At 39.6% G+C, this 25,095-nt stretch overlaps 1 protein-coding gene and 1 long non-coding RNA gene across 6 annotated transcripts in view; one reads left to right on the top strand and one right to left on the bottom strand.

Annotated features, from left to right (window-relative positions):
• MET (MET proto-oncogene, receptor tyrosine kinase) overlaps nucleotides 1–10,444 on the top strand; it is a 90,453-nt gene extending 80,009 nt beyond the window's left edge. For all 4 annotated transcript variants that reach the window (XM_072921657.1, XM_072921658.1, XM_072921660.1 and 1 more), the window contains exons 17-21: nucleotides 599–780; nucleotides 2,337–2,446; nucleotides 4,932–5,097; nucleotides 5,988–6,124; nucleotides 6,269–10,444. In XM_072921657.1, the coding sequence (XP_072777758.1) occupies nucleotides 599–780; nucleotides 2,337–2,446; nucleotides 4,932–5,097; nucleotides 5,988–6,124; nucleotides 6,269–6,479 (806 nt within the window). In that variant the 3' untranslated portion in view covers nucleotides 6,480–10,444. The remainder of the gene's footprint in view (nucleotides 1–598; nucleotides 781–2,336; nucleotides 2,447–4,931; nucleotides 5,098–5,987; nucleotides 6,125–6,268) is intronic.
• The window catches only part of LOC115490941 (uncharacterized), a 208,733-nt gene extending 184,163 nt beyond the window's left edge, over nucleotides 1–24,570 (bottom strand). For both annotated transcript variants that reach the window (XR_012052718.1, XR_003956867.4), the window contains exons 1-2: nucleotides 24,404–24,570; nucleotides 10,713–10,782 (exon numbers count right to left, since the gene is read on the bottom strand). This is a non-coding gene — a long non-coding RNA (uncharacterized lncRNA). The remainder of the gene's footprint in view (nucleotides 1–10,712; nucleotides 10,783–24,403) is intronic.
• Nucleotides 24,571–25,095: the final 525 nt, after the last annotated feature.

Raw genomic sequence — 25,095 nt, 5'->3', positions numbered from 1 at the left:
GTGTTACTATTAATTCCGAAGATAACTGGGGTGAACCAATAAATTCCAATGAAGTATACATTCACAATCAAAGATTCTTAGTTGCAGCTGAATCAGATTTCTCTTTGGAGCAATTCCAATTACTCCAAATTACCACAACACATTGGCATATATTTTTTACATCAAATGAAATGTCCATATATTTCCTCTACAAAGAAAAAAAACTCTGGAAAATAAGGGAAAGGTAGTGTAATTTTTTTTTTATTCTACTGACTACTGGAAATTTGGGTTTAGAAGTTAAATTGCTGAAGAATGGGCAAAGCTCCTGGAAAAACAGGAAGATAATATAACAACATTTATTAAGGACTTTATTCAAATGTTGTTATTCAATTTTAAGTCGTTCAAAATAAGAAATGGAGAAACAGAATTAAAATTACCAACAGGCTGTATTTGGTCATTGTAGGAAAACCAATGCACATAACCTTGTAATGTGGGAGGTGGAGAGCATATTTGTAGCCTCTCATTATCACTTTGTTGTGCAATGACGTGCTGTAGAGAAATCAACCCTAGTTTGTTTCTGTTTCTTTTTATTAACTCCTTTGATTATTGGATTTTTCAGGGATTACAGACCTGGAAGAAGTAGCTCAGTTTCTGAAAGAAGGAATAATCATGAAAGATTTCACTCATCCCAATGTTCTGTCACTCCTGGGAATCTGTTTGCCCAATGAAGGATCCCCATTGGTTGTTCTTCCATACATGAAACATGGAGATCTTCGAAACTTCATTAGGAATGAGACTCACGTAAGTACCTGGTGAGGCATAAATGGTAATGCAAGTCTGGCCACACCCTGCTCCAACACTTACAAGCTCTCATAATTACATTACGTCTGCAACTTGCTGCTGTTACTACGCCTTAACCTTTAGCACTTGCTTAGTCTGGCATCGAGCCCAGCCACAGCAGTGCCACTCCTTCCCCTCCCCCTCAAATTCCTCCCTAGAATGTTTCCCAGAAATTATAAGCAATAAGTATTTCTCATTTCCCATCCATAAGCCTCTTTATAAACAAATGCGTTTATGAGATTTATGTCCATGGGCCCAATCATCTGCTGGAAACTGGCACATTTCTGTTGACTTTAGCACAGCGTACCAGTCATCAGCATCTACTCTTCCAACTCCTAGGTAAGGGAACTCCATGTCCAGCTAGTGTCACGCTATGTTTATTATCAATATTTTTTCTTCTTATCTTAAGAAAGAAAAACAGGAGCTGTTATACAAACCATGCATATTCTCCTATCAGCAATCTTCCCCATTTACATTGAAAGACTATAGATTCCTTAAATGTGCCTCACTGCTCTCTCTCAAGTAGGAGACCACAGATCTTACCTCAGGCAGTGTAAGCCCACTTTACGTGTAGTATTTCACCTATTTCACAGTGTTAGGACAATATAAAGTGACTTCTGAGCCAATAGGATTTTGTCCTTGCTTTTCTTGCAATCAGCAATAGCTAGTACAATTTTTAAAAAATTAATTTCAATAAATTTTTGGAAGAGTTAAGCTTTCTGAGGCTGGGACCTGCTCCTATTTGAGCTTCTTTCATTCTACAAGCACCAGGGCCCATGTCTGCATATAGTGCCACGGTCCTTCCTGAAATAAACAGAATGATGACCACAGTTGAATCAGATTGTTCCACAGAAGAAAATTATAAGAAGCAATGTCAAAACCACAAAAATCTGTAGGATCCTTACTATTATAAGTCATATGATTGCCATAAAAGATTTACAGATTTATGTTTATATTTATTTTGATATTTAACATTTTCAGTATCATCTCACCATGTAGTCAAGAAGAAAGAGTTAACAATCATTGCCAAAAATCTTCCTCTGGTAACTGCTGAGGTCTCATTTGCCATTTTCATGACATCATACTGATGCACCTATTTTGTCCCAAATAAGACTTTCTCTTCTTTTGGTCATCCCCAGCTGATGAGCTCCAAGTTCACAGTTTGTACCTTCTACTGAGTTACATGCTATCACCCCTAAGTCCTAATGTGAATTTTGTGTATCATCTGTAATGCTGAAGTTCCAGCGTACTGTTCCACTTGTCAGGCCAGGTTATGCTGCTTAGGCTGCAAACTCTACTCTTCTGGAGACTGTCAGCTCTTTTGTTTTCTTATAGTGTGTTTTCTCACTGGGGGTAAGAGGCTGACCTAAACTTAAACCAGTTTCACTACAAGCACCAACCTTTCTTGATCATTCTGGTGGCAGGAGAGGTGTGTAAAACCTAAAGAGTCAGAGCATAAAGCAGTCCACTCCTTAAGCCTCTGCATTCATTTTATCATAAATGTTTGTATTTTACAGAATCCAACAGTAAAAGATTTAATTGGATTTGGCCTTCAGGTTGCAAAAGGAATGAAATACCTTGCAAGTAAAAAGTTTGTCCATAGAGATCTGGCAGCAAGAAACTGTATGTAAGTACAAACATCTACTTTCAGCCACATTACCACACTCTTCTGTGTAAAACAGTGAGATGAGATGAGATAAACTGAAGTTTCCAGGATTCTGCTATTTTTTAGTAAAAAGATGGTGGTTTTTTCATTGCTATGCAATTATACTGATGTTTGTCTTGCATACTGATGAGCTACTCATCTTGCTAAGGGCTCATTTCTTACACATAAGCTTTTTTTGAGTGTGAGAAATAGGAAAGCTGAGGTGAAAGTGTAGCCTCTTAAAATCATAGGTTAGAGTTTAAAAGGCATCTCCTAAGGGAAGTTAAACTGCTGTTGCCTCAACTTGCTGTGCTTCCACCCAGCCTCTTCAGAAACAGCATGTCTCTGCTGCCACACCTAACCAGAAGGGAGAGGAACACAGGGGAACTTTGTGAGAAAAACAGGAACACAAAGAAACACCAGTGAGAGCTCTTGACAATAGTCTTTCATTACATGAGTATGACCTTACTTTGGCTCAACTAGGCACACAAATTAACATTCAAAGAATCTTACTAGTGTCTGGGAAGCCAGACAGTTCAGTTCCCACAAAAACAAACTGATACAGGAGTTGCCAATATGATTATGCTGATTTATCACTGATGTTGTGAATTAATGAGGCACAGCCTTAAAGTTTATTTTTAGCACATCATAAACTAGAACTCTGGTTGCAAAAAGGTCATTAACCTGTGACATCAGATATCTTATTGTTTTTTCAAGGGTGCACACCTGTGCAGCTGAACAGCCTCTGAAAAAGAACATTTTATTGCAGGTACTGGTTTTTTTAAGGGATGAAAAAAGCCACAAGCAGTTTTTCAGATTTCCTAAGAAGAAATGCATTGGGTTACTGAACAAAATACCTAGTTCATCTAATCAAAGTCTAAATGGTGGCAACAGGACATTCCCCTTGGCCTACTGTCTCTCCCTTGGTGAGGAAACAGCTCTCAGGGCATCTCACATGACCACTGAATGACTGCTTTTGTACTCCTATAGGGATCAGCACTTCAGAGCCTGGAGAGCTGCTGCCACAAGACTCACTTTCCCCAGTGAGTCATGTGCAATCTAACGCTCAGTACAGGCCCAGCTACACTGGTGATGTCTACCAGAAAGGAAGCCAGCAAGCACATATAGTTCTTGGGGACTCTTAACTCTATTCCGCTATCCTGGAAGAGGTGCAGGAACCTGCTACGGCATAAACAGGACATTTCCTGTTGACCCATCAAAGTTCCCTCCTACTCCCTTCATCAGATTAAGTTGCAACATCAGTAAATACAGCAGATGGTTCTGTCCCATGCACTGATTTCAACAGACCAGAGTTGTCCAGACAGAAACCTCATAAATTCAAGACAGGGAAATGTCATGTGTAGACACTGAGAAAGACAGGATCATTTAGCCTAGAGAAAATTCAAGGGGATCTTATCCATATGTATAAATGATATGGTGGATTAAAGAAGAGGAAGCCAGATTCTTCTAAGAGGTGCCCAAGGACAGGCCAAGAGGCAGCAGGCACAAACTGAAATAGAGAAAATTGCCTTTAAACATAGTAACACTTTTATTGTATGGATGACTGAACACTGGCCCAGGTTGCCAGAGAGGTAGTGGAGTCCTTATCCTTATTCAAAACCCGCCTGGTCATGGTTCTGAGCAACCTGTAGTAGCAGACCCTGCTTTGAGCAGGGGAGATAGTGGTGAAAACTAAATGATCGTCAGGGGCCCCTTCCAACCACACCCATTCTGTGACTGTGGGATGCTGTAAAGAAGCCCAAAAGGAAGTGCTTGCTGTGACTAGGTCTGCACATGTAAAAAAGGATAGGCTTGAAAATGCCAACACCCACACTCTGTCTGTTTGTAACAATGATACCACTTACCAAGACAAATACCAAGCTTAGGAGAAGCAAAGCTCAGAAGGTCTTCTGGTATGGCTGAAGTTGTAACCCCAACAGAACTTTTGTTATGCCATAATTTTTCCCCAGAACAGACACCAAATTCATCCTTAGTACACGACTACATTATTATATAAAGGCAGTCACTGACATAATGATGGATCCCTCTTTATCAAAACGGAGAGTAAGTAGGAAAGGTGATGCATTAACTTGGAAATAAAAATGAACAGGTTTTAAGGATACAGAAGGAAAAACAGCTGTGGAAGAAATGATGCAGGACTCAATCAGGATGTATAGGCTATTAGCAAAAATACTTTTATACATAGCAATTGTTTTAAAATAACTGTAATTCAAATTGTATTATCAAAACAATATCAGTAATTTCCTGAGTTCATTCACTGTGTTAAATGGGTGTCAAATATACTTTGCTGTGCTTTTGTTTCAGTGTTACATTAGTTCATAGATGCCAAATAAAGTACTGCCATCCAAAGTCACAGTCTCAAACATGCCAGTCAGTTATTATAATCCACCAACATGGTAAATCTTGCCCACTCAGTTGCAAATAATACCTTTTGTCATTTTTCTAGGTTGGATGAAAAATTTACTGTCAAGGTTGCTGATTTTGGTCTTGCTAGAGATGTCTATGATAAAGAATACTACAGTGTGCACAATAAAACAGGAGCTAAACTGCCAGTGAAATGGATGGCTTTAGAAAGTTTACAAACTCAGAAGTTCACAACAAAGTCAGATGTGGTAATGTACAAACATATTTGTATCACTTATTTATTTATTTTATATTGCCTGAGGCATTATTCTGGTATTTAATTAATGGAACGACTCCAAATGAAAACTGATATTTGAATCTGGCTTTTGTTCACATAAGAATAAAAGGGTCTTTCTACATCCAGAAAGTGTATTTGTCCCAATCACTAAGCAAGAAGTTGTTGACCTGATTATATCTTACTGCTCAGGAAAGAATTAGAAGTTTAACCCTGTTCCAAGGGAAACTAAGGACATTCCAAGAAGCCAAGAACCCTGCTATAAGAGGGGTTCTGGAAAGCTTGACAGAACAGGTTAACTTGGAGACTTGTAAAAGTAGTTCTCAAAAATACTTTGTTTGCTTTATTAATACTTACAGGCTGCCTACAGCAATCTCAAGTATTACCTGACCATTTATGAAGAAAAAAATTTTACAATGAAGTCAGTTGGCTATATTGCTTTGCGTTTTAGCTCTCTGTTCAATCCAGATTCAGATTGACCTATGATGCATAGAATTTTCACCATGTATATTGTCTTCAGCACATATTTACACAGAATTAGTCAGATCATCAGTTCATGTAAACTGGCAGTGCTCCATTAACTTCAAAAGAAGTCTGCCAATTTATACCAGCAAAGTAGCAGGCCTATAGGCTTTTATTTTCTTTCATTTACTTAGTTGAGATTCTCTGGCTCTTATTTAAGTGGCTCCTCAAGTCCCTACAGCATTTATTAGCCCACTTAAAAGAAAGCTGAATGCAGTAAAACAACTTTTCAAAGGGAAAATCCATGCATTTGAATGCTTAAATCTGTCAAACCATCTTCTAAAACAGGAATGTAAAGCCCTCCAACCCTTTAACTTTTTATTTATTTCTTTGTTTTCTTAGTGGTCCTTTGGTGTATTGTTATGGGAACTTATGACACGAGGGGCACCACCTTATCCTGATGTAAATTCTTTTGATATAACTGTTTACTTACTACAAGGAAGAAGGCTGCTGCAACCTGAATACTGCCCGGATCCACTGTAAGTAAATAGTTTGCAAAGGCTTCTGCAAATGCTGATGATTCTGGTACTATATTAACTGAGACTCCAGGAGGAAAGAGAGAGTTGGGGTTTTTTTCTTTTTATGTGATTTCATAATTGAATGGTTCTTTGTTTGAATGGCAGGTATGAAGTCATGCTGAAGTGCTGGCATCCAAAACCTGAGATGCGTCCCGCATTTTCTGAACTTGTTTCAAAAATATCAACAATCTTCTCCACTTTTGTTGGGGAACACTATGTTCATGTCAATGCTACTTATGTCAATGTCAAGTGCATTGCTCCCTATCCTTCTCTTCTATCATCACAAGACAACACAGATGTGGATGTTGACACATGACGGGTATGTCTGAAATTGAAGAAAATCCACTCTTAGTTGTATGAACAAAAGCAAAACATTTTGCCACTAGTTTTTACTGCCCGGTCTTTGTGAGAACACTGTTGCACATGTTTATGTTTTTGCCCAAGTTGCACTAGTACAAGGACACAATATCGTATTGTTTAAGGATACAGGATTCCATGAACTGTCACAATAATTTCCAAGTATTTGGAGAATGTCATCAATTTACCAAATGGAAATGTGGTGCACTACCATCCAGAGTTAGTTCCCACAAACTGTCATTAATGTGTGCTCAGACCCAAGAACAAATGCTGTAAAAGTAGAACATCAATCAGTATGGCTGGAAGAACTGTTACTGTGCATGTATTTTAGGATAATGAGCAATGCAGAAATGGTTTTCACACAAAAGGCCAAGAAATGCAATGAGAGTTTCAAGAGTTTAAAATGTATTTTCATCCCACATGGGGAAAACTTTGGATTTTTGACCTACATCGACAAGGTTTCTAAGAACCTAAGCAGCCAAGATAGCCAGCCTCATGGTGTCTTAACAGAAATCAAAATCAAGAAATGCTGTGCAGTAAATTAAGTTTAGAAAAGTATGATTGAGTAAGGAGTGGGTGAGGAAGGCCAAGACAAAACTGGAAGTGAACCTGGCAAGGGATGCAAAGAATAACAGAAAGGGCTTCTACAGGTACATTAATCAGACAAGTAAGGCCAAAGAAGGTGTCTCCCCTCTGTCAAACAGTGCTGGTGGATGAAGAGTAGTCTGAGGTACTTAACTTTCTTTCCTCAGTCTTCAATGGCAACATTTCTTCCCACACCTCTTGAAAGGATGGACAACAGGATGAGGACTGGGAGAGCAAAGCCCCTCCCACTGTAAGCAAAGACCAGGTTCATGACCACCCAGGGAACCTGGATGTGCACAAGTCTATGGGACCTGATAAAATGTATCCCAGAGTCCTGAAGGAACTGGCTGATGCAGTTGCCAAGCTGCTCTCATGATATTCAAAAAGTCACAGCAGTCAGGGAAAGTCCCAGGTGACTGGAAAAAGGGGAACAGTGTACCTATCTTTAAGAAGAGAAAAAAGAACAACCCTGGGAACTACCAACCTGTCAGCCTCACCTCTGTGCCTGGGAAGGTCATGGAACAGATCCTCCTAGAAGGCACAGGAAGGACAGTATTCAAGACACCAGCACACCTTCTTCAAGTGCAAATCCTGCCTGGCTAGCCTAGTGGCCTTCTGTGGTGGAGTGACTATACCAGTGGACAAGGAGAAGTGTATAGATGTCATTTATCTGGGCTTCTCTAAAGTTTTGGCCCCCTACAACTTCCTCTCTGAACTGGAGAGAGATAGATTTGATGGGTGGATGTTAGATGGATAAGAAGTTTTTTGGACAGTCACATCCAGAGGATAATGGTCAATGGCTCAGAGTCCCGATGGGCATCAGTGACAAGTGGAGTCCCTCAGGGGTCTGCATGGGGCCCAATGTTATTTAATATCTTCATTAATGACATAGACAAAGGGCAGGAGTGCATGCTCGGCAAATTTGGAGATGACACCAAGCTGAGAGGTGCAAGGATGGGATGCCATCCAGAGGGACCTGGACAAGCTTAAGAGGGAAGCTGTGGAAATGCCATGAGTTTTAACAGGACCAAGGGCAAGGTGCTGCTGCTGGGTCAGGGCAACCCCTGTATCATCCCAGGCTGGATAGGAACAGATCCAGAGCAGCCCTGCCAAGAAGGCCTTGAGGTGCATGAGAGGCTGCCCATGAGCAGGCAAAGTGCCCTCCCAGCCCAGAAAGCCAATTGTATCCTGGGCTGCATCAAGAGCAGCGTGGGCAGCTGGTCAAGGGAGAGGATTCTGCCCCTCTCCAGTCTGGTGAGACCCACCTGGAGTGCTGCATCCAGCTCTGGGGCCCCATCACAGGTAGGATATCAATCATCAACCATGATTAGAGAGTTGGAGCACCTCTCCAGTGGAGAAAGGCTGGGAGAATTGGAATTGTTTAGCCTGGAAGAGAGAAGGCTTTGGAATGACCTAATTGCGGCCTTCCAGTACCTGAAGGAAGCCTGCAGGAAACATGGAAGAAGACTATTTACAAAGGCATGTATTGACTGAACAAGGGGGAATGAGTTTAAACTGAAAGACAGTAGGTTTAAATTAGACATAGGGAAAAAATTATTTACTATGAGAGTGGTGACGCACTGGAACAGGTTGTCCAGGAAAGTTGTGGATGCCCCATTCTTGGAATTTTCAACATTCATCAATGTACCCACAGCAGAGGGGCTGGAACTATATTATCTTCAAGGTCCCTTCCAACGTGGGTCATTCTTTGATTCTCTCATTCTATGTCTTACCAGTTCTCTGGTATAGTCAGACGGTACAAAAAACAAAGGGAAAATCATCTAGCTTAAAGCATTCCTAGTGTCAACATTATTCCAACATTCAAGCATTTATTTGAGTCAAACAGTCTACAGCAACAGATCTCTTACTGTAAAATGAAAAGCTTCCATTTCTTTCAATAAACAGTGAATCACTCTGGGAATTAAAACTTGAAGGCTGCTGTCTGGTGAGTCACTTGGTGAGCAGCTGAAGCTCTGCCACCTACCCTTGGGTAGAGCTACTAACAAAGCTGAGTAAGGAGCAGAGGTGTTGCAGGCAGCCCTGACCTAAAAAGACACACCATAGCAGGTATACCAGTAATTTCTTCATACCAGCCCTGAAGAGCAGAGAAGACTGATCAAAAGAAGAAATGGCTTTAGGCCTTCTTTACTCTCTTCTTGGATCACACAACCCAGTGAATTATCTTCTTTTAATGCTAAGTTATGACCAGAGGAACAATTTTGAGAAGAGATAGTAAAACTTCTATTCATTAGGGAAGAGTACTATAACTTTAGGGCAAACATCACATGTCATTTCTGTTCCTGTGGAATTCTGTGCATACTACTGTATAGTTTGTTTAGAATAGGATAGAACTGGGTTTGCTGGTGTAAACACATAAAGTATTCTATTTTTATATTAAAAAAAAAAGTTTATTTTTAATGACATTTACAAAGTTTGGTTAGGCCACAAAATACTGCACTGTGAACATTTCAGAAAGCATATGTCAATGTACATGATTAAAACTGTAGCAACCTTAAGAAATACTGTGTAAATATTAAAAAGGAAAAGAACTGACTGTAAACACACTCCACCCTAAGTATAATATCTCCATTGCTGCAGGCCAACCATTTTAAGATCTTCAAAGAGAGGTAATGCAGATAAAAAACTTATATAAGGGAGATATATTGTTCTTAGGAGAGTGTATTATAACTGAAAGATTTATAATGAGGGCACAGTGTGTAGGCAAGCTATGAGCAGATAATATTGTATTGTGTTTCATCACCACTTTCATTTCAGAAATGAACTTTCATGTCTGCTGAGAGTGATACTAATTGTAGATTTCTCAAGGACAAAAGGCTTTGCTGCAGGCAAAAAAAAATCATCTCTATGGTTGTTCAAAGAGCTAAGGAAGTTTATGACACATAGATTTGGAGAAGTTACTCCAAACTTGTACGTACATGCTTAAGGAACACTGCAATGTGAAACAGAGGACATTTTTACTATTTATGAACTTTTGCTTAATAAAGTTAACGTTGTGTCTGGGACACCTGTAAGAATATGTGATTCTGGTAAAGATTTGATGTTAGTAAGTTCATATATCAGCAAAGAGCTGAATGGTACTTATGTTTATAGTTGTTGTCATGACTGAATAAACATGTTGTTAAAATGAATTATTGTAATACATTAAGCTCCTCATGCTAGAATTACTGCTCACATTGACTGTTAAACTGACAAGTCTGTCTGTACGCTTTTTCTGACTAACATGGAAAGAGCAACCTGTGGAACTCTGGGAGAGAGGGGAAAAAACTCAAAATCTAAATTTAAAAATACAAAGTGCAGCAATAAATCAAACACACAGTTCATCAGCCTCCTAGCCGTTAATACGTCGGAGAAAGATACCGAATATTTATTGTCAACAACTATGGCACGGTTTGGTTGAACAGGAAGCCTCTTGCCTAACCACACATTCTACTCATGTAGAGCCTTACAATTCTTGACTTGGGGTGGCATTTGAAGCTTGGAATTTTGCTATCGTAAGGAGTACCTGCATGGCCCAAAAAGGATGCCAGCACTTGTGTTTGGTATCTAAGTCCCTAATCAGTCACGATCCACAAGAAATTTCACTTACCTGAATCTGTGTCCCTCAGGGTCATCCATCCCGCGTTTCATGTCTGGAAGGTGTTTTGTATCTGTGACGCCTGAAGAGAAAAATCCACAGGGCTCTTGGTTCTTCTGGAGCAAGCGGAGCCAGCCCCACCCTTCCCCCACACATTTCCTCCCAGTTACATGATATATGTCCCACTGAATTCACAAGTTTCCTTTTGTGAAGTGTATTTTAAGTGGGTATCCCACAAAAACTACAATACATCCTGTGCCTTTCTAAGTCAGATCCTACAAGCTTATTTCTCCAGTGTCTTATCTCAGGGGAATATTTTGTACTTAACTCATTCACAAGAATATTTCAATGCACATCACCTCATTGACAGCAGATGAACATGAGCCAATGTGTGCCCCGGTGGCCAAAACGGCCAGTGGCATCCTGGGTTGGATCAGCAATAGTGTGGCCAGCAGGACTAGGGATGTGATTCCTTTCCTGCACTCAGCATTGGCGAGGCCACACCTTTGAGTGTTGTGTCCATCTCTGGGCCCCCCAATTTAGGAAGGATTTGAGATTTTGGAGCATATTCAGAGAAGGACAATGAGGCTGGTGACAGGTCTGGAACACAAGTCCTGTGAGGGGCAGCTGAGGGAGATGGGGTTGTTTAGCCTGGAGAAGAGGAGGCTCTGGAGAGACCTTATCACTCTACAACCACCTGAAAGGAGGCTGCTGCCAGGTGGGGTTTGGCCTCTTCTCCCAGGGAATCAGAGACAGGACAAGAGGACACAGACCTAAGCTGGGCCAGGGGAGGTTTAGGTAGGAAGAAGTTCTTCTAACCTAAACCAAGAGTGATTGGGCATTGGAGTGGGCTGCCCAGGAAGGTGGTAGAGTCACTGTCCCTAGAGGTGTTTTAGAAAAAGACTGGATGTGGCACTTAGTGCCATGGTCTAGTTGACAAAGTGGTGTTAGGTCATAGGTTAGACTCGATGGTCTCAAAGATCTCCAGCCTAGTTAATTCTGTGATCTCAACTGATTAAAAACAGTATTTATATGCTCCTGTCATTTCAAAATATCAGGAAAACCCAACATCAAAACACATTTTCTTCAGACATATTTACTTAACAAAACATATATATACTCAGTTTTACCTCCAAGTATATTTCAGGGAAAAGTTCAGACTTGATGATCTCCAGACGTCCCTTCTAACCCTAAATATTCTTTTATTTGGTGTAAAATGCATTGAAAATAGTAGCTAAGAATGAAAACATTCTTCTATGTCACAAGACTGATCCATTTTTTATTCTAATTATTTATATTTAGCTTACTTTCCAATAAATTTTCAGGATTTCTCTGAAAAGTCAGTAAAAAAATCTCCAGTGTTTTAAAACAGTTTGCTATTAATACCAGGGTCTTCAATCTAAACCACCATAACACACAGTCAAATGATGGTCTGAAGTTAAATACCAGATTTGTAACACATTCCTCTGATTACTTCTCATGATTTCTCAGGGATGCTATATATTGCATTTTTGAAAGGGTCAACAGAATCACAAGCTTCCCATGCTCAGTTTTTGATCCTGGTGATTTTGATTATAGCAGGTAGACACTGCAGAGGATCTGCAGCTGACTTACACTGGCAGGCTTTCCACCACAGGAATATTAACAGTGGATGGGGCCCATGGTCAAAACACTGCATAACAGAGAGACCCTACACAAAAGCCAAGAGACTGAAAAATAGGGAGGGATATCCTCACCCCACAGAAATTTTCCTGTTGATTTCACACCAACTTTTTGAGTGCACTATTAACTCTACCGTTGAGACTCATTTGCCTCTATTTAGGAAGACTTTTAATCCACTGAGAGTAACTTGCTTCTATTAAAGAAGGTTTTTAATACATCCAACAATATTAAAGGCTTCCAAAACAAAGGAAAATGGTACACAGTACCACTGGGTTGCTAAGGCTTAGCATATTGCTAATTTTCTGTCTCTGGTGTTAAAATCAGTCATGAAGAAGAGACCTACATGCTTTATGTAAATAAATTATGAGGTTGTAGTGGCAAAAACAGTACATGTGAGAAACTGCAAAAGGGCCTCAAAATAATTTTATAGCTAAAGATCAAATTCATCCTTCAGAAATTTGATTTCTGGGATTTAGCCATAATACTTTATCAGAGGAAAAGGTCATAGCAGATAAATGAAATAGAAATTATAATAGGTTTTTTACTCACTAAGCAAAACATCTATTCCTGAAAATTCCAAGTTCCATTCTTTTTAACAAACAGGTCATGAACTGTGTATTCCGAGCAAGAAAGAAAGACACAGGAAATCTTAGGATTTTGCCAAACTGATTAGTAAAAACATTTACAAGAAATTGTGATCTCACAGACAGCAGGGAGAACTCAGAACAACTTTATTGACTCAATAGACACTAGCCCAGTGGAAATCAGTCTCTCACTCCAGAACTGTGCTCTGACACTAAACCTGAATTTTCCTTTTGCAATCCCCACCCACCTGCTAACACTAGAGGTGCATTTACTTACAGCGAGGATACCAAAAGAGTCTTTCTGATTAAGGCTAAGCACTTATAACCACTCCATGACCTCCTGGGGGACAGAAGAAAAAAGATTTCTGTTCTGTAAGAAAATCTGCTTCTCTGGCTGCTGTTATTATTAATTTTGGTGTTTTCCTTTCAAGAGCCAGCAGCCTCCTCACTGCACACAATGTCTGGGGAGAAACCCTCAGCAGAAGGTAAATCCTTGCTGATTTTTTCAGCCCAGGGAGACCCTCTGGTTTGTGTCTGCTTTTCTGTTTCAGTAGGAAGTACTTTGATGCAGCCCAGTGCTCTTTGGAGGTTCATCACTATCTGCCAAACGTTTTCTTGCATGCATTACAATTCAACAGGGAAGGCATCCTTGCTCGGGCCTCTGAGGCTCTGTGCACTCCTACAAACACCATGCCAGGTTCTAATTATCAAGCACACAGTGAAACCCTCTCTGACACAAATGACAGTTGAATATCCTCCTTTAGGATGTGAAAAATGTTATTGCCAAAAACTTTAGGGTACATGACCAAACATGGATACCTCAGCTGCCAGGAGGCTGCAGCTCACTGGGGCAGTTGGCATGCTTTGCAAGTGTGACAAAACTGAATGCAAATGCTAAAAATAGAGTTTGAAATTTAATTAGGAAGGAAAAAAGCCCTCCAGACAACAGTGTTATATTCTCTATCTTGTGTGGCTCAATATAAAATAAAGGGAGTTTAAGAAAGACAGTGGGGCTGCAGCCTGTAGGAGCTCATGGTGGGGAATTGATGGCAAACATATGGGAAGATGTGACAAACATACACCCTTGTCAGCAAGTGGGACATAACAAGGAGTGAGTCACATCCGACTCTAATTGTATGTTATCAGTTTCTTTAAGCAAACCTTAGAAGAGAAGACTGCTACAGGAATGACAACCATCATCAGAAGTTAAAAACACCTTCACCATGTGACTTTTGCATTTTGTAGAAATGTAATTAAATTAATAGCTTCTTCATTCATTGTCAGTTACTGGAAATGTATCTATTGAAATTACCTGGTCTGCTAAATCACTAGCCATGCCTATGTGATGTATCTGCCACCTGGGTACAAGAACTGCAACAGCATTGAAACATTTCCCTCAAAGTCCAATAGCTCAATAACTGTAAAAATGCTCCAGCACTGCTGTGTCCTCCATATAGCTTTGACTACCAGATTGTTACAGCTATTGTCAGAATTTTTGAACAGTAGCTCTGAATCAGATGGAAAGAGGGTAAAAAATTGTCAGGCCCATACAATTCCCATGAAAGATGTCACTGAAGTGACAAAAACAAATTCACCTAATTGAAAGGTGTAACCTCATCTGCTGTAGGAAATGCAGGTAAAAAAAGGCATCTATGTCAGAACTATTTCTACTTCTTTTTATGAATATTAAGTTTACTCAAAAATATCCTGGAAAAATACCTGTACATCTGCAATAACAGTGATAAAATACTTTTGCTAGGAATCTTACTAATTTCTATCAGTAGGATTTTCTTAAGACCATCACAAAAATACAAAGTAAATTATTTTAAAATATGTTCAAATCTATATCATGTATCTAGGAGCTTCAAAATGTATCTGCCAATTCATTTGGATAAATTAAGAGAAATTCTATTGCCCATTCTGGGCACCTAAAATAGGTTTTGTGTCTTTGCCTTCACACTACCGAGAAGACATCATCACATGGAGGGTCTGTGCACGAATACCTACCTAATATTATTCTCTGTAGATAATTCTAAATAGGAAGATAAGGTCTGGATGGTGATGAACAATATGTTTATATTATTACTACTGTGATGAACAAATCATTATTGATATAGCACTTCCCACAAGACTCCCCTTCCTAAGTCCTTATAGTACTTACCATAAACTCTATGTAGTTATATATTTTACTGCATAAAATAGTGAATGGTGTCAAAATTGTAACTTCATTGCAGGAAAAGTAGCATCCATGAAGGTTAATGGCCCATACTGAAAAGCCAGTAACAAATGTCTTTGCTTAATGAAATGCTTGGTTTAAATCATATTTTTCATATTGTGCTTCTGCACTAGTCTGCCAAGTAGATAGTATAAAACAGACTCATGACTCATTCATAAAGTACAACATACAGGATCAACACTCTGGTATTTTCAACCTGAATTCAAATCAACATGGTCTCATCTCAGTGAAAAAAAATCAACAAAAAATAACCCACCAAACTTCCTTTATCATTTGAATGAGAATGTCTAGCATTTCTATATTCAGCGACAATCAGGAAATTAGAGACTGCAAGAAGATCAAAGGATTTTACTGCTCAAGGTACCCAACACTGTTTTCTACAAGTTTAATGCCACTTCTCCCCACCACTCTTAGTAATACCCCTAAATAGCTAGGTCAAATTTTATGAGGAATAATTTTAAAAGCTGGAATAGCTCTCTCTGGAAAAAAGCCATCTGTTTGAAGTGCTCAACTGCAAGATCTGAAATGCTTCCCAGCATTTTTTCACTTCCCAGATGTACTGCAAGTTCCAAATATCTGAGCATAAAGTGACATATTTGCACAGTTGTAAGGGAACTTCTGTTCAGTGGTAAAACAGAACTGAGCAGTAAGCTGTCAGATACAGGGGATCTGAACAAGGAGGGCTGCTGCTTTGGCTTATCTATGTTTTGCAATGCCAGTGTTATGTTTTTCATGTATGTGAAAGGTATCCACAAATGCAGACACTTATGTTGTGCAGTAGGTTTTCTTCAGGTACAGATTGTATATATATCACATCTTCCTATAGAGCCAAGCTACACTTAGAGATTATGAGAGATATTCCTCAGCCTACAATCATTTTTAACTCAAGACAAGGAAAAAAAAAAAAAAAAAGGGAAAAAAAGCTGATGAAAAAGCATCAAATCCATCCTACTCTGTGATCAGCAAATATCAGTACACTGTTCAACATGAAGGTATTAAACAGTAATGCAGATCACAGCATACAGCTCAAAAATCAATCACACTTAGGAAGACTCGTTAAGGAAATTATTAGCAAAATAATTTGTGTTTAGGAAATACTGAAAATTGTATAAGTGTCTTCATAAAAGCCTCCTTGTTTTCTTTGATGATGCTTCTAATCAAACACTCCTCTGATTAAACTGCTAATGAAAATTTCAGCCTGCTATGATAATGCCTACTGCCAAGGCCTGAGGAGGAAAGCTGACTAGAGAACTAGCAGAAAGAACCAATTTTGGAGATACAAGTTTTCCTTTATTATAATGAATACTGCTACCTAGTTTGGAGAGAGTGCTTTTCATAAATACGTTTCAAAGCACCTGTACAGAAATACAGGGCTGGAAGATGATTCAGAAGATTATTTGGTCCAACCCATGTCATTAAGGGTAAACACACTTAAGATGTCTTGGCAAACATTTGTCTAATGTTTTCTTTTAAAAAACACTTGTACAAGCTACAAGGATTTCAAGGTTTCATTATTTGTATAGTGAAAAAAGTTCTCCTGTATTTCTCTTCTAAATCTTTCTCATTTGGTATGAGACCCATATCGTTCTTTTTGCCCCAACACTGGCTACATAGCCAACAAACAACAGTCAGGTTATCTACAGAAAAAAAAAAAACAGCAAAGATACCCCATCTTAATCTCTTTTTTCTCAGATTAAAAATAATCATTTCATCCCTTAGTCATAGCCTTTATTTTCTTAACATATTAAGTTTCTTCTTGCTGGTTCTTCCCAGTTTATCTTTATTTCTTTCCCTTCTAAAGTGTGGTGCCAAAGATAAGCTTGGTACTCTCAAAATGTACCACTTTATAGAGTGATTAGGTCAGCAGCTGTGTTGCTCATGGCTAAACTAAGTCACCAATAATATAACCCAAGTTGCCTGCACAAACAAAGTACTACAGCACGTTACGTGCTTAGAGGTTTTTTTCCACAAACAGATTGAGAAATGTGGCTCTAGGTGCAAACAAGACAAAGAAGTGACTTGCCTGAGGATCTTTCTGGTCATACAAGTTAGATGGGTCTACAATACACCTAGTCCTCTTTTTTATAAGTCTGTATCTTACTTTTGTCTTGAGATTATGTCCCTCCCCTAACTCGTTCTTTTGTGATTACCTTAGTTGAACCACTGCACACAGGAAAGCTGCCTCAAGAGAACAGCTTTTGACCAAGGAGCTAGAGCAAAGCCAGGAGCAGAAGCTCAAGTTTGTTGGAACCCTAATCCTTTATACCTCAGCCTGCATTAAAAGAATATTACATTCATTTTACATAATACATATATCTAAATACATGTGTATTTAGTGGTTTCACACTTCCTTTGTCTCTATTTTAACTGACTTTGATCCATTAGCTTTGAATAACTTGCATAATCCAGCCAGGCAATACCAATGAATGAGAGACCTCTGGCTTCTAAAAAGGGAGCTATACAAAAAGGAATTTCTTGAGCACTTATTCATAGATGTGTCAGGCAGAAAACAGGCCAGATTCAGGAAGCAGAGCAAAACTAAGAGCACAATAGAGACATTGTTCATGGTGTAACAGGGAATTATGATATTTAGAAAGATGGAAACATTAGACTTGGGTAGGTGAGGGAGGAGACGCACTGAGGCTCCACGTTTGCAATGTTATACAAACCCTCCTGCCACATGATGCATGGAAAAAATGCCCAACGGCCCCAGGAGGTGTCTCCTTCTAACAAGTGCTCTCTGAGGCCACTGACCCTGACAGAGAGCTCTGTGACACTGCAGCCAGTGGGCAAGGGATGAAGTTCTCTCGGATTCCTGAGAGAAGTTGATTCTTCAGCAGTGCTTACACACACGCACAGCAGTTAAAACCCACAGGCAAGCACACTGACCATCAGCTCCCTCTACTGTAAATACATTGGGATATGTTCTGCCACCCCACGGCTCCCCAAAATGCTCAGATTTGACAAAAGTATTACTCTAAAGCACTGTGACTAAGATCACTGGAAAAATGGATACTGTAGAACCGGCAGACAGGAAGACAGCACAGATTTTTCTTTTCATTTCTTGTGGTTATGACAATTGAGTTTCAGTCTTCTTGTATGCTGCATATATCCATCTCTAGTTTGTCTCAAAACTAGAATAAATTTCATGATCCTAATCTAATATCTTACAAATAACTGTAAGCTACAGTCTACAGAACAGTCTGCTGCAGTAACTGCGGTCCTGCCTTTATTAGTCACAATATTAATTTCTGACAGAAAATGTAATGGTGCGGACCCCAATGTCTGCTGATCATTTTCCTAATTATGATGTTTTGTCTTCCTGAAAAGGTTAAAATTCTGACTAGTCTCAATATCTGATGGCTGTGTCCATCTATACTGAGGGTTATTCTTTGTTCCAGCAGAATTCAGAGACATTTGCAGCACAGCTCAGTAACATACTTCCATTAATTGGTAAGATTTACTCAAAAGTATGACTTGAAAGGACAGAAATATTTGCTCAGACCAGACTGAATTAAATTAATTGTTTAAACATAAAAATACAAGAGGCTGGCTTTTTTAAGAGAAACGGAAATATTTTTTTGTTTTGAAATTGACCTTATTTATTTAATGTTAGACTAAACAAAAGTTTAATTTCAGATTAAAACAGTGTCCATGGTTTTACTCAGCATGAAATCCAATTAAATGATCAAAGTATCAAAAGTCAGCCAAGAGACCAACAATGATGAGGGCAGCAGAGAGGCTCTGAGACTTGCCCAAGAGTGGATAGTCAGAGCCACTGTAGTAAAATTTTTATGTAATGGAAAGCAAAGACACAAGATCAGAAAGAACCCAAACAGCCAGAGAAGGGATCAATAGCCTATCCATGAAAATGGCTCATTTATTGATTATAAAAAGGAGAAGGAAGGTGTTAAAGTTGTAAGACAGGGATAGAGAGCTGAGTGCTGAGATTCCAATTTGCTTGGATGTTGAAGAACAGAGACAAAGAAGAAGATGAAAGACTGAACAGATGAAAATATGATCAAGGAAGGTTAGCTCAGAGGAAAAGGATGCATCAAGGGGATGGGCTGAAAGCACTGAAAGCTAGCAAGCATCTCCAAGTAAGGAACCTGAGAGACAGACAGAGCTGCCCTAGACAACAGGAGAAAGGGACAGGAGGCCGGGACACCAGCATGTCTGACAAGCATGGGTTGGAAAGATTTCAAAAAATACCCCAGCTTCTCATGCCATCCTTCCTATATGCTGTAGTGCAGATGGTCACATCTCATCCTTAGCCATGGGCCTCTAGAGTCCCCAAAGACAGATAATGAGAGAACAGGGATAAAAAGCAGAAAGTCAGTTTGATCAACTTAATGCTTACTTTGTACCATTCCTTTGATAGGAACAGAATAGTCAAAGCAGATATAAAGCTGCTTTGAAATAGGAATTGACAAAATATGGCAAGTACATGAGTGGAACTTTATCAGAATTATGCCACCACTCATTAATCTGTATCACAGTAATGGTGTTACTTTAAAGTTAACACCAGTATTTCAAAGCAAAAGGTCTTCTGGATCTCTAGCAACTCACTGAAAACCCTTTACAGCTAATCAGTATCATTGCTTCAAAGGAAATTAAACTGTCTCCACCCAGTAACTCTAGTGGCATTTGATCTACAATTGGCTTGAAGTTAAAAATTAATTACCCTTCCAACATATTGATTACATGACTATAAATATAAAAGCAGCAGCCCAGAACAATGTACACTGACCCTCTGTTGAAACAGCATGTTTGTTTTCAGAAGGAGCTAATGAAGTTCCCAGAAGCGGCAGCAGTAAACTAAAACCAACAGTGCCATCTAGTGCCTTGCTGTGGGCAGAGCATCTCACAGAATCGCGTCATTCTTTATTTCGCTATTTCCTAATGCTAACTGAAAAGCACTGATAAATTAATGCCACACTCTATTTGCCTGGGGTCCCGAGGATTACCAGTGGAGAATATATAACTTTCAGGCAAAGACAGTCTTACATCATATTTACGTTTGTATTATTAATAAAACCTCACGCTTAAACCCACTTAGTAAATTTAACTACTGACTGTGAATTAACTGAAATAAAGAAAGTTCCACATTGACATTAATTCTCAGGTTCTAAATAATTTTGTTTCAAAACAGCTACACTGAAACATTTCTGTTATTTTTAGATGTTATCTAGGCTGAAAGGAGAGTTGTTCAGCCTGGAGAAGGCTCCAAGGAGAGCTTACAGCATCCTTCCAGTATCTGAATGGGCCTAAAGGAAAGCTGGAGAGGGACTTTTTACAAGGGTGTGGAGTGACAGGAAAAGGGAGAATGTCTTTTAACTGAAAGAGGGTAGGTTTAGGTTCGATAGCAGGAAGAAATTCTTTACTGTGGGAGTGATGAGACAATGGAACAGGTTACCCAGAGAAGCTGTAGATGCCCCATCCCTACAAGTGCTGAAGGCCAGGCTGGATGGTGCTTTGAACAACCTGCTCTAGGGGACAGTAGCCCTGACCACTGCAGGGGCACGCAAAATGAGGGGAGAGGGCACAACTAGGAGATCTTTAAGGTCTTTTCCAACCCAAGTTATGATCTTTATAATATGCACTAAAAGAGATAAAAATTTCTGCATATGTTTCAAAGCTTTTTATAAGAATCACAGAATATGCTGAGTTGGAAGGGCCCACAAGGACCATCGAAGTCAAATTCCTGGCCCTGCACAGGACAACCCCAAGAATCACATCATGTGCCTGAGAGCATTTTCCAAATGCTTCTTGAACTCTGTCAGGATGGTGCTGTGAACACTTCCTTGGGGAGCCTGTTCCAGCGCCCAAATACCTTCTGGCAGAAATATATTTTCTGTATATATAATCTAAACCTCCCCTGACTCAGTTTCATGCTGTTTCTTCAAGTCCTGTCACTGGTCACAAGAGGAAAGAGATCAGTGTCTGCCCCTCCTCTCCCCCTCATGAGGAAGTTGTATCTGCAGTGAGGTCTCCCCTCAGTCTCCTCTTCTCCAGGCTGAACAGACCAAGTGACCTCAGCCACTTCTCACACAGCTTCCCCTCAAGGCCCTTCACCTTCCTTGTGGCTCTCCTCTGGATGCTTTCTCATATCTTTGTATCTTTCTTATATTGTGGAACACAAAACTGGCCAGAATATTCACAATGAGCCTGCCCCAGAGCAGAGTAGGGCTGGACAATCCCCTCCCTTGCCCAGCTGGCGATGCTGTGCCTGATGCACCCCAGGACACAGGTGATCCTCCTGGCTGCCAGGACACTGCTGACCCACATTCAACTGGCCCTGGACCAGGACCCCCAGGTCCCTTTCTGTGGGGCTGCTTTCCAGCATCCCATTCCTCAGTCTGTACCTACATCCAGGGCTCCCTTGCAGGTAGACAGAATACAGACTTGCCTCCCTTTTCCTAATATCCTATACAGTCCTCCCACTGTATCTAGCATCACACTTGGCCCTCTACACTACATTAAAGTACATTCATTGTCAGCTTTTAATATAGATTGCCTTAAACTACAAAAGAGACCCTAAAATTAAGGTTGTATATCCTACAGCAGGAAAAGAAAGATTACAATCTCTATGCCAATTGCCTCAGATTCCCTTCTACCCTAAGGACTCATATTTCACTGGGGTTTTTTTGTACCTATAGCCTGGTATCACTAACCTTAATCCATAAAATATAGTGTCAGGCACGTCTCAGTTGACATTAGGTACACAGATGTGTGCAGCATGCACAGAAGTCAAGCACACATCCTTCAGACTTTGCAGCATTATTTGTCAGCTTCTCCCTGACCTCAGGGGAACTAGTCCATTGACATTCACTGAAAACTCTCCACTATTTGTTTTGGTTTCCCTTTTGTTTTGTTTTGGTTGGCCAAGAGAAATTCCTGTAAATGTTAAAAAATAAAACCCTTGCTATGACATGGACCTGGTCCATTTTAGTCCATTCCTCTCTCCTTCACCTTGTGCCATGGGCAGGCTCAGGCCCTCACCACTGTCCTTACCAGCCTCTGCTACGAGCAGGGCTGGTCACCAGCATGTGACCCCACCAGGCTGTCCACCATACACGCAACAAAACCCCAATTTTGCCAGGTTTAGAGAGCTGCAAACAGACTTTTGTGACTCAATCAGGGTTTATTATAGGCCATTTGAAAAATCTTTCCCTGGAATACAGCCCACAACAAGAGACAGGCTATATTGCATGGAAACTGGGAAGGGCAATGTGCTGTAAGGAAAAAATTACATGAGATCTGCTTCCCTTTTCTCCCCACCTTCTCATTTCCCCACTCCTTTCCTAGGTCTTCTCTTTCTTTCCTGGCTCCCAGGAGAATTCCCAGCCAACAAAGCAGCGAGCAACGGTGGAATCAGCAGTGTGTTGTGGCTCAGATCAAAGGCTGTGACTAAAAGGAATGTAGAGCCAAACCCAGAAACAAGTGGCAATGAAGACCTAAAACCACCAGAAATTACCACATACAGCTCCAACCATCATGTACTGCACAAGGGGATGGCCAGAAAAGCATGTGTGATGGCACAGGTTGCATGAGGAAGTTGGACTCAGTTACAGCAGTTCTGTATGTAAGTGCAACCAGGTTTAAAAACAGCTCTTCATATCATCATGTGAGCAAGCAGCACAGGAAGGCAGTGGTCCACCTGTGTCTTACCACTTCCACCATCTTTCCTTCTAGGTCTTTCATAGGCTATCAAACTCTCATCTTCTGCTACCATTAAATTCCAAGAAAACTGTCTTTTCCTGTGTTGTACCTGAAACTCTATAAAGGCACCATGCTGCTCTTCTTCCCCCTTTCCCTAAAAATTATATTTGAGCGCCACAAAAATTTAAAAGACAAATAACAGAGAGACTAGAGAACCCACTTCATCACACTAGATGGTATTACTTCACATATCTAGATATCCCACTTCTGCTTGTAACTCTTCATCACTTCATCCTACACATCACAACAGAAACATGGGACTTCTTTTTTTGCTGCATTTCCTGATCCCACATGAGAGACTAAAACCAGAACTTCAAAATCTTACTGTGAGGAAGGAAATGGAGCACAGTATTTGCACTAACTTTCCACAATTGCAAAAGCCTGAGCTTACCATTTCAGAAGCATGTGCACTAGGCTTTTTCTCAGACTAATACTGATCCATACGAGTCAGGGATATCATTATAGCACAGCAACAGGAATTAAAACAGGCACAGGTATGTAGCAAATACAATTCTTTAAAAATTGGAAAACTGGTTAAAGCATATGTGGAATAAAACTTTGTTCCTTTTCTGGGTCAAAAGCATTTTCTTTGGTTCAAAATAGTTAATGTAGATATTAAAAAAATTAGTGAGTTATTATTTACTACCAAAATATAGTTACAGTACTGAGGTTTTCCATTCCCAGTTAGTCCATACAAAATGCTTTCTAAAGTGCCACAAAGAGGGAAATGACAGCTTGCTTTTTTTTTTTTTTTTTTTTTTTTGTGTGTGAGTATAATGATGTATTCCTTTGTGCATTTCTTGAGCTTGGAGAAATGAAACTAGTAAAATCAGACATTTAATCTTTGTGTTACTTTTTTTTCTGAGTTGACCAAACAGTTACTTCTTGGGGAGTTGTTGAGGACATTATGGTGGGATGTATTTTCTGTGGGTTTGCCTTAGAGGTTTGTCAATTGTCTTCATGACAGCTGAGGGAGAACTTCCCCTATAACGCAATTTATTGCAACAACAAAAAGTATTTTGCCTCTTTACAAACTTCTCAGGAATAAACAGAATTATTAATCTAATCAAAAACTCATTCCCATTGAGATAATGAACAGTGGAAATACTTGGGGGAGGAGGAGCAAATTCTTCCTTTTAAACAATTGAATAAGGGTTTGTCAATATTAAGCCTATGAAGCTGGTCACAGCTGAGTTCAAAACAAGCATTTGTTGATTAATAATGTTTGCTTTGAAGTTATTAAATTAATAATACAATGGATAATTCCTGCACTAACTTTGTTATGCCTCTGATATTAATCTTTGCAACAGATCTCTGTACCATTATAAACCAATTTAAGTATAGAATGGAGGCCTCAGAATAAGAAAATGTAAGGGGTTTAAGTCAAACAAGTTGAATGCTATCTTGGAGCAATGTATAGTGACATAAAACTTAGAATTCCCTCAGACACATTGTGCATTTATCTGTAACCTTCCTTGATTCCTGCTCATTTAATTTACCTGATGTTATCCACAGTCATCATCAACTTCAGAATCCATGTGGGTAAAATCTTGGCTCTCTTGCAGTCTCAAATTTTCTATGACAACAGAAATTGAGAACAGTGCAATTACTGCAGTCATATATAGGATTACTTCTGTTAAAGTCAAATGGCAAGATAAATTCTTTTGCATCTAATGGGGTTTCGCTGTGTTCCAGTGCAGTGTTAAGAAATGATAGGTCTCCCAAGGAAGCAGATCTTGTGCTCTGAGGCCACAGGTAAGTCCTGACTGCTACAGGCAGATTGCACCACTGTCTTAGCCAGTCTTTGGTTAAACAAAACACTGCAGAACAACAACAACAACCAAAAAAAAAAAAAAAAAAAAAGAAAAGAAAAACAAAACAACAACAAAACCCCCAACAAACAAACAAACAAATTCACACAAACAAAAGAAACATGTTTTAATAGATCAGTGTGATTTTATCAATATACAACATGGCAACTGTTTCAAAAGTAGATAACAGAAATAATGTTCCTACAAGTTTGGACGCTGTCCTAACTCACAAGTACTTAGCATTCAGGACTATTATTGAGGTCAGAAGCAAGTATGCTCAAGTGCTTATGCTGTTTATGATTCAGATGCCCAACATTCAAAAATGAAATTATTTTATTTCAAAATCCAACCTTCTTTTCCTACTATTTCTTCCAATATGT

Source organism: Taeniopygia guttata, chromosome 1A, assembly GCF_048771995.1.
Source record: "Taeniopygia guttata chromosome 1A, bTaeGut7.mat, whole genome shotgun sequence".
NCBI lineage: Eukaryota > Metazoa > Chordata > Aves > Passeriformes > Estrildidae > Taeniopygia > Taeniopygia guttata.
The sequence above is the reverse complement of the archived record's forward strand: the minus strand, read 5'-3'. Positions and strand labels throughout refer to the sequence as shown.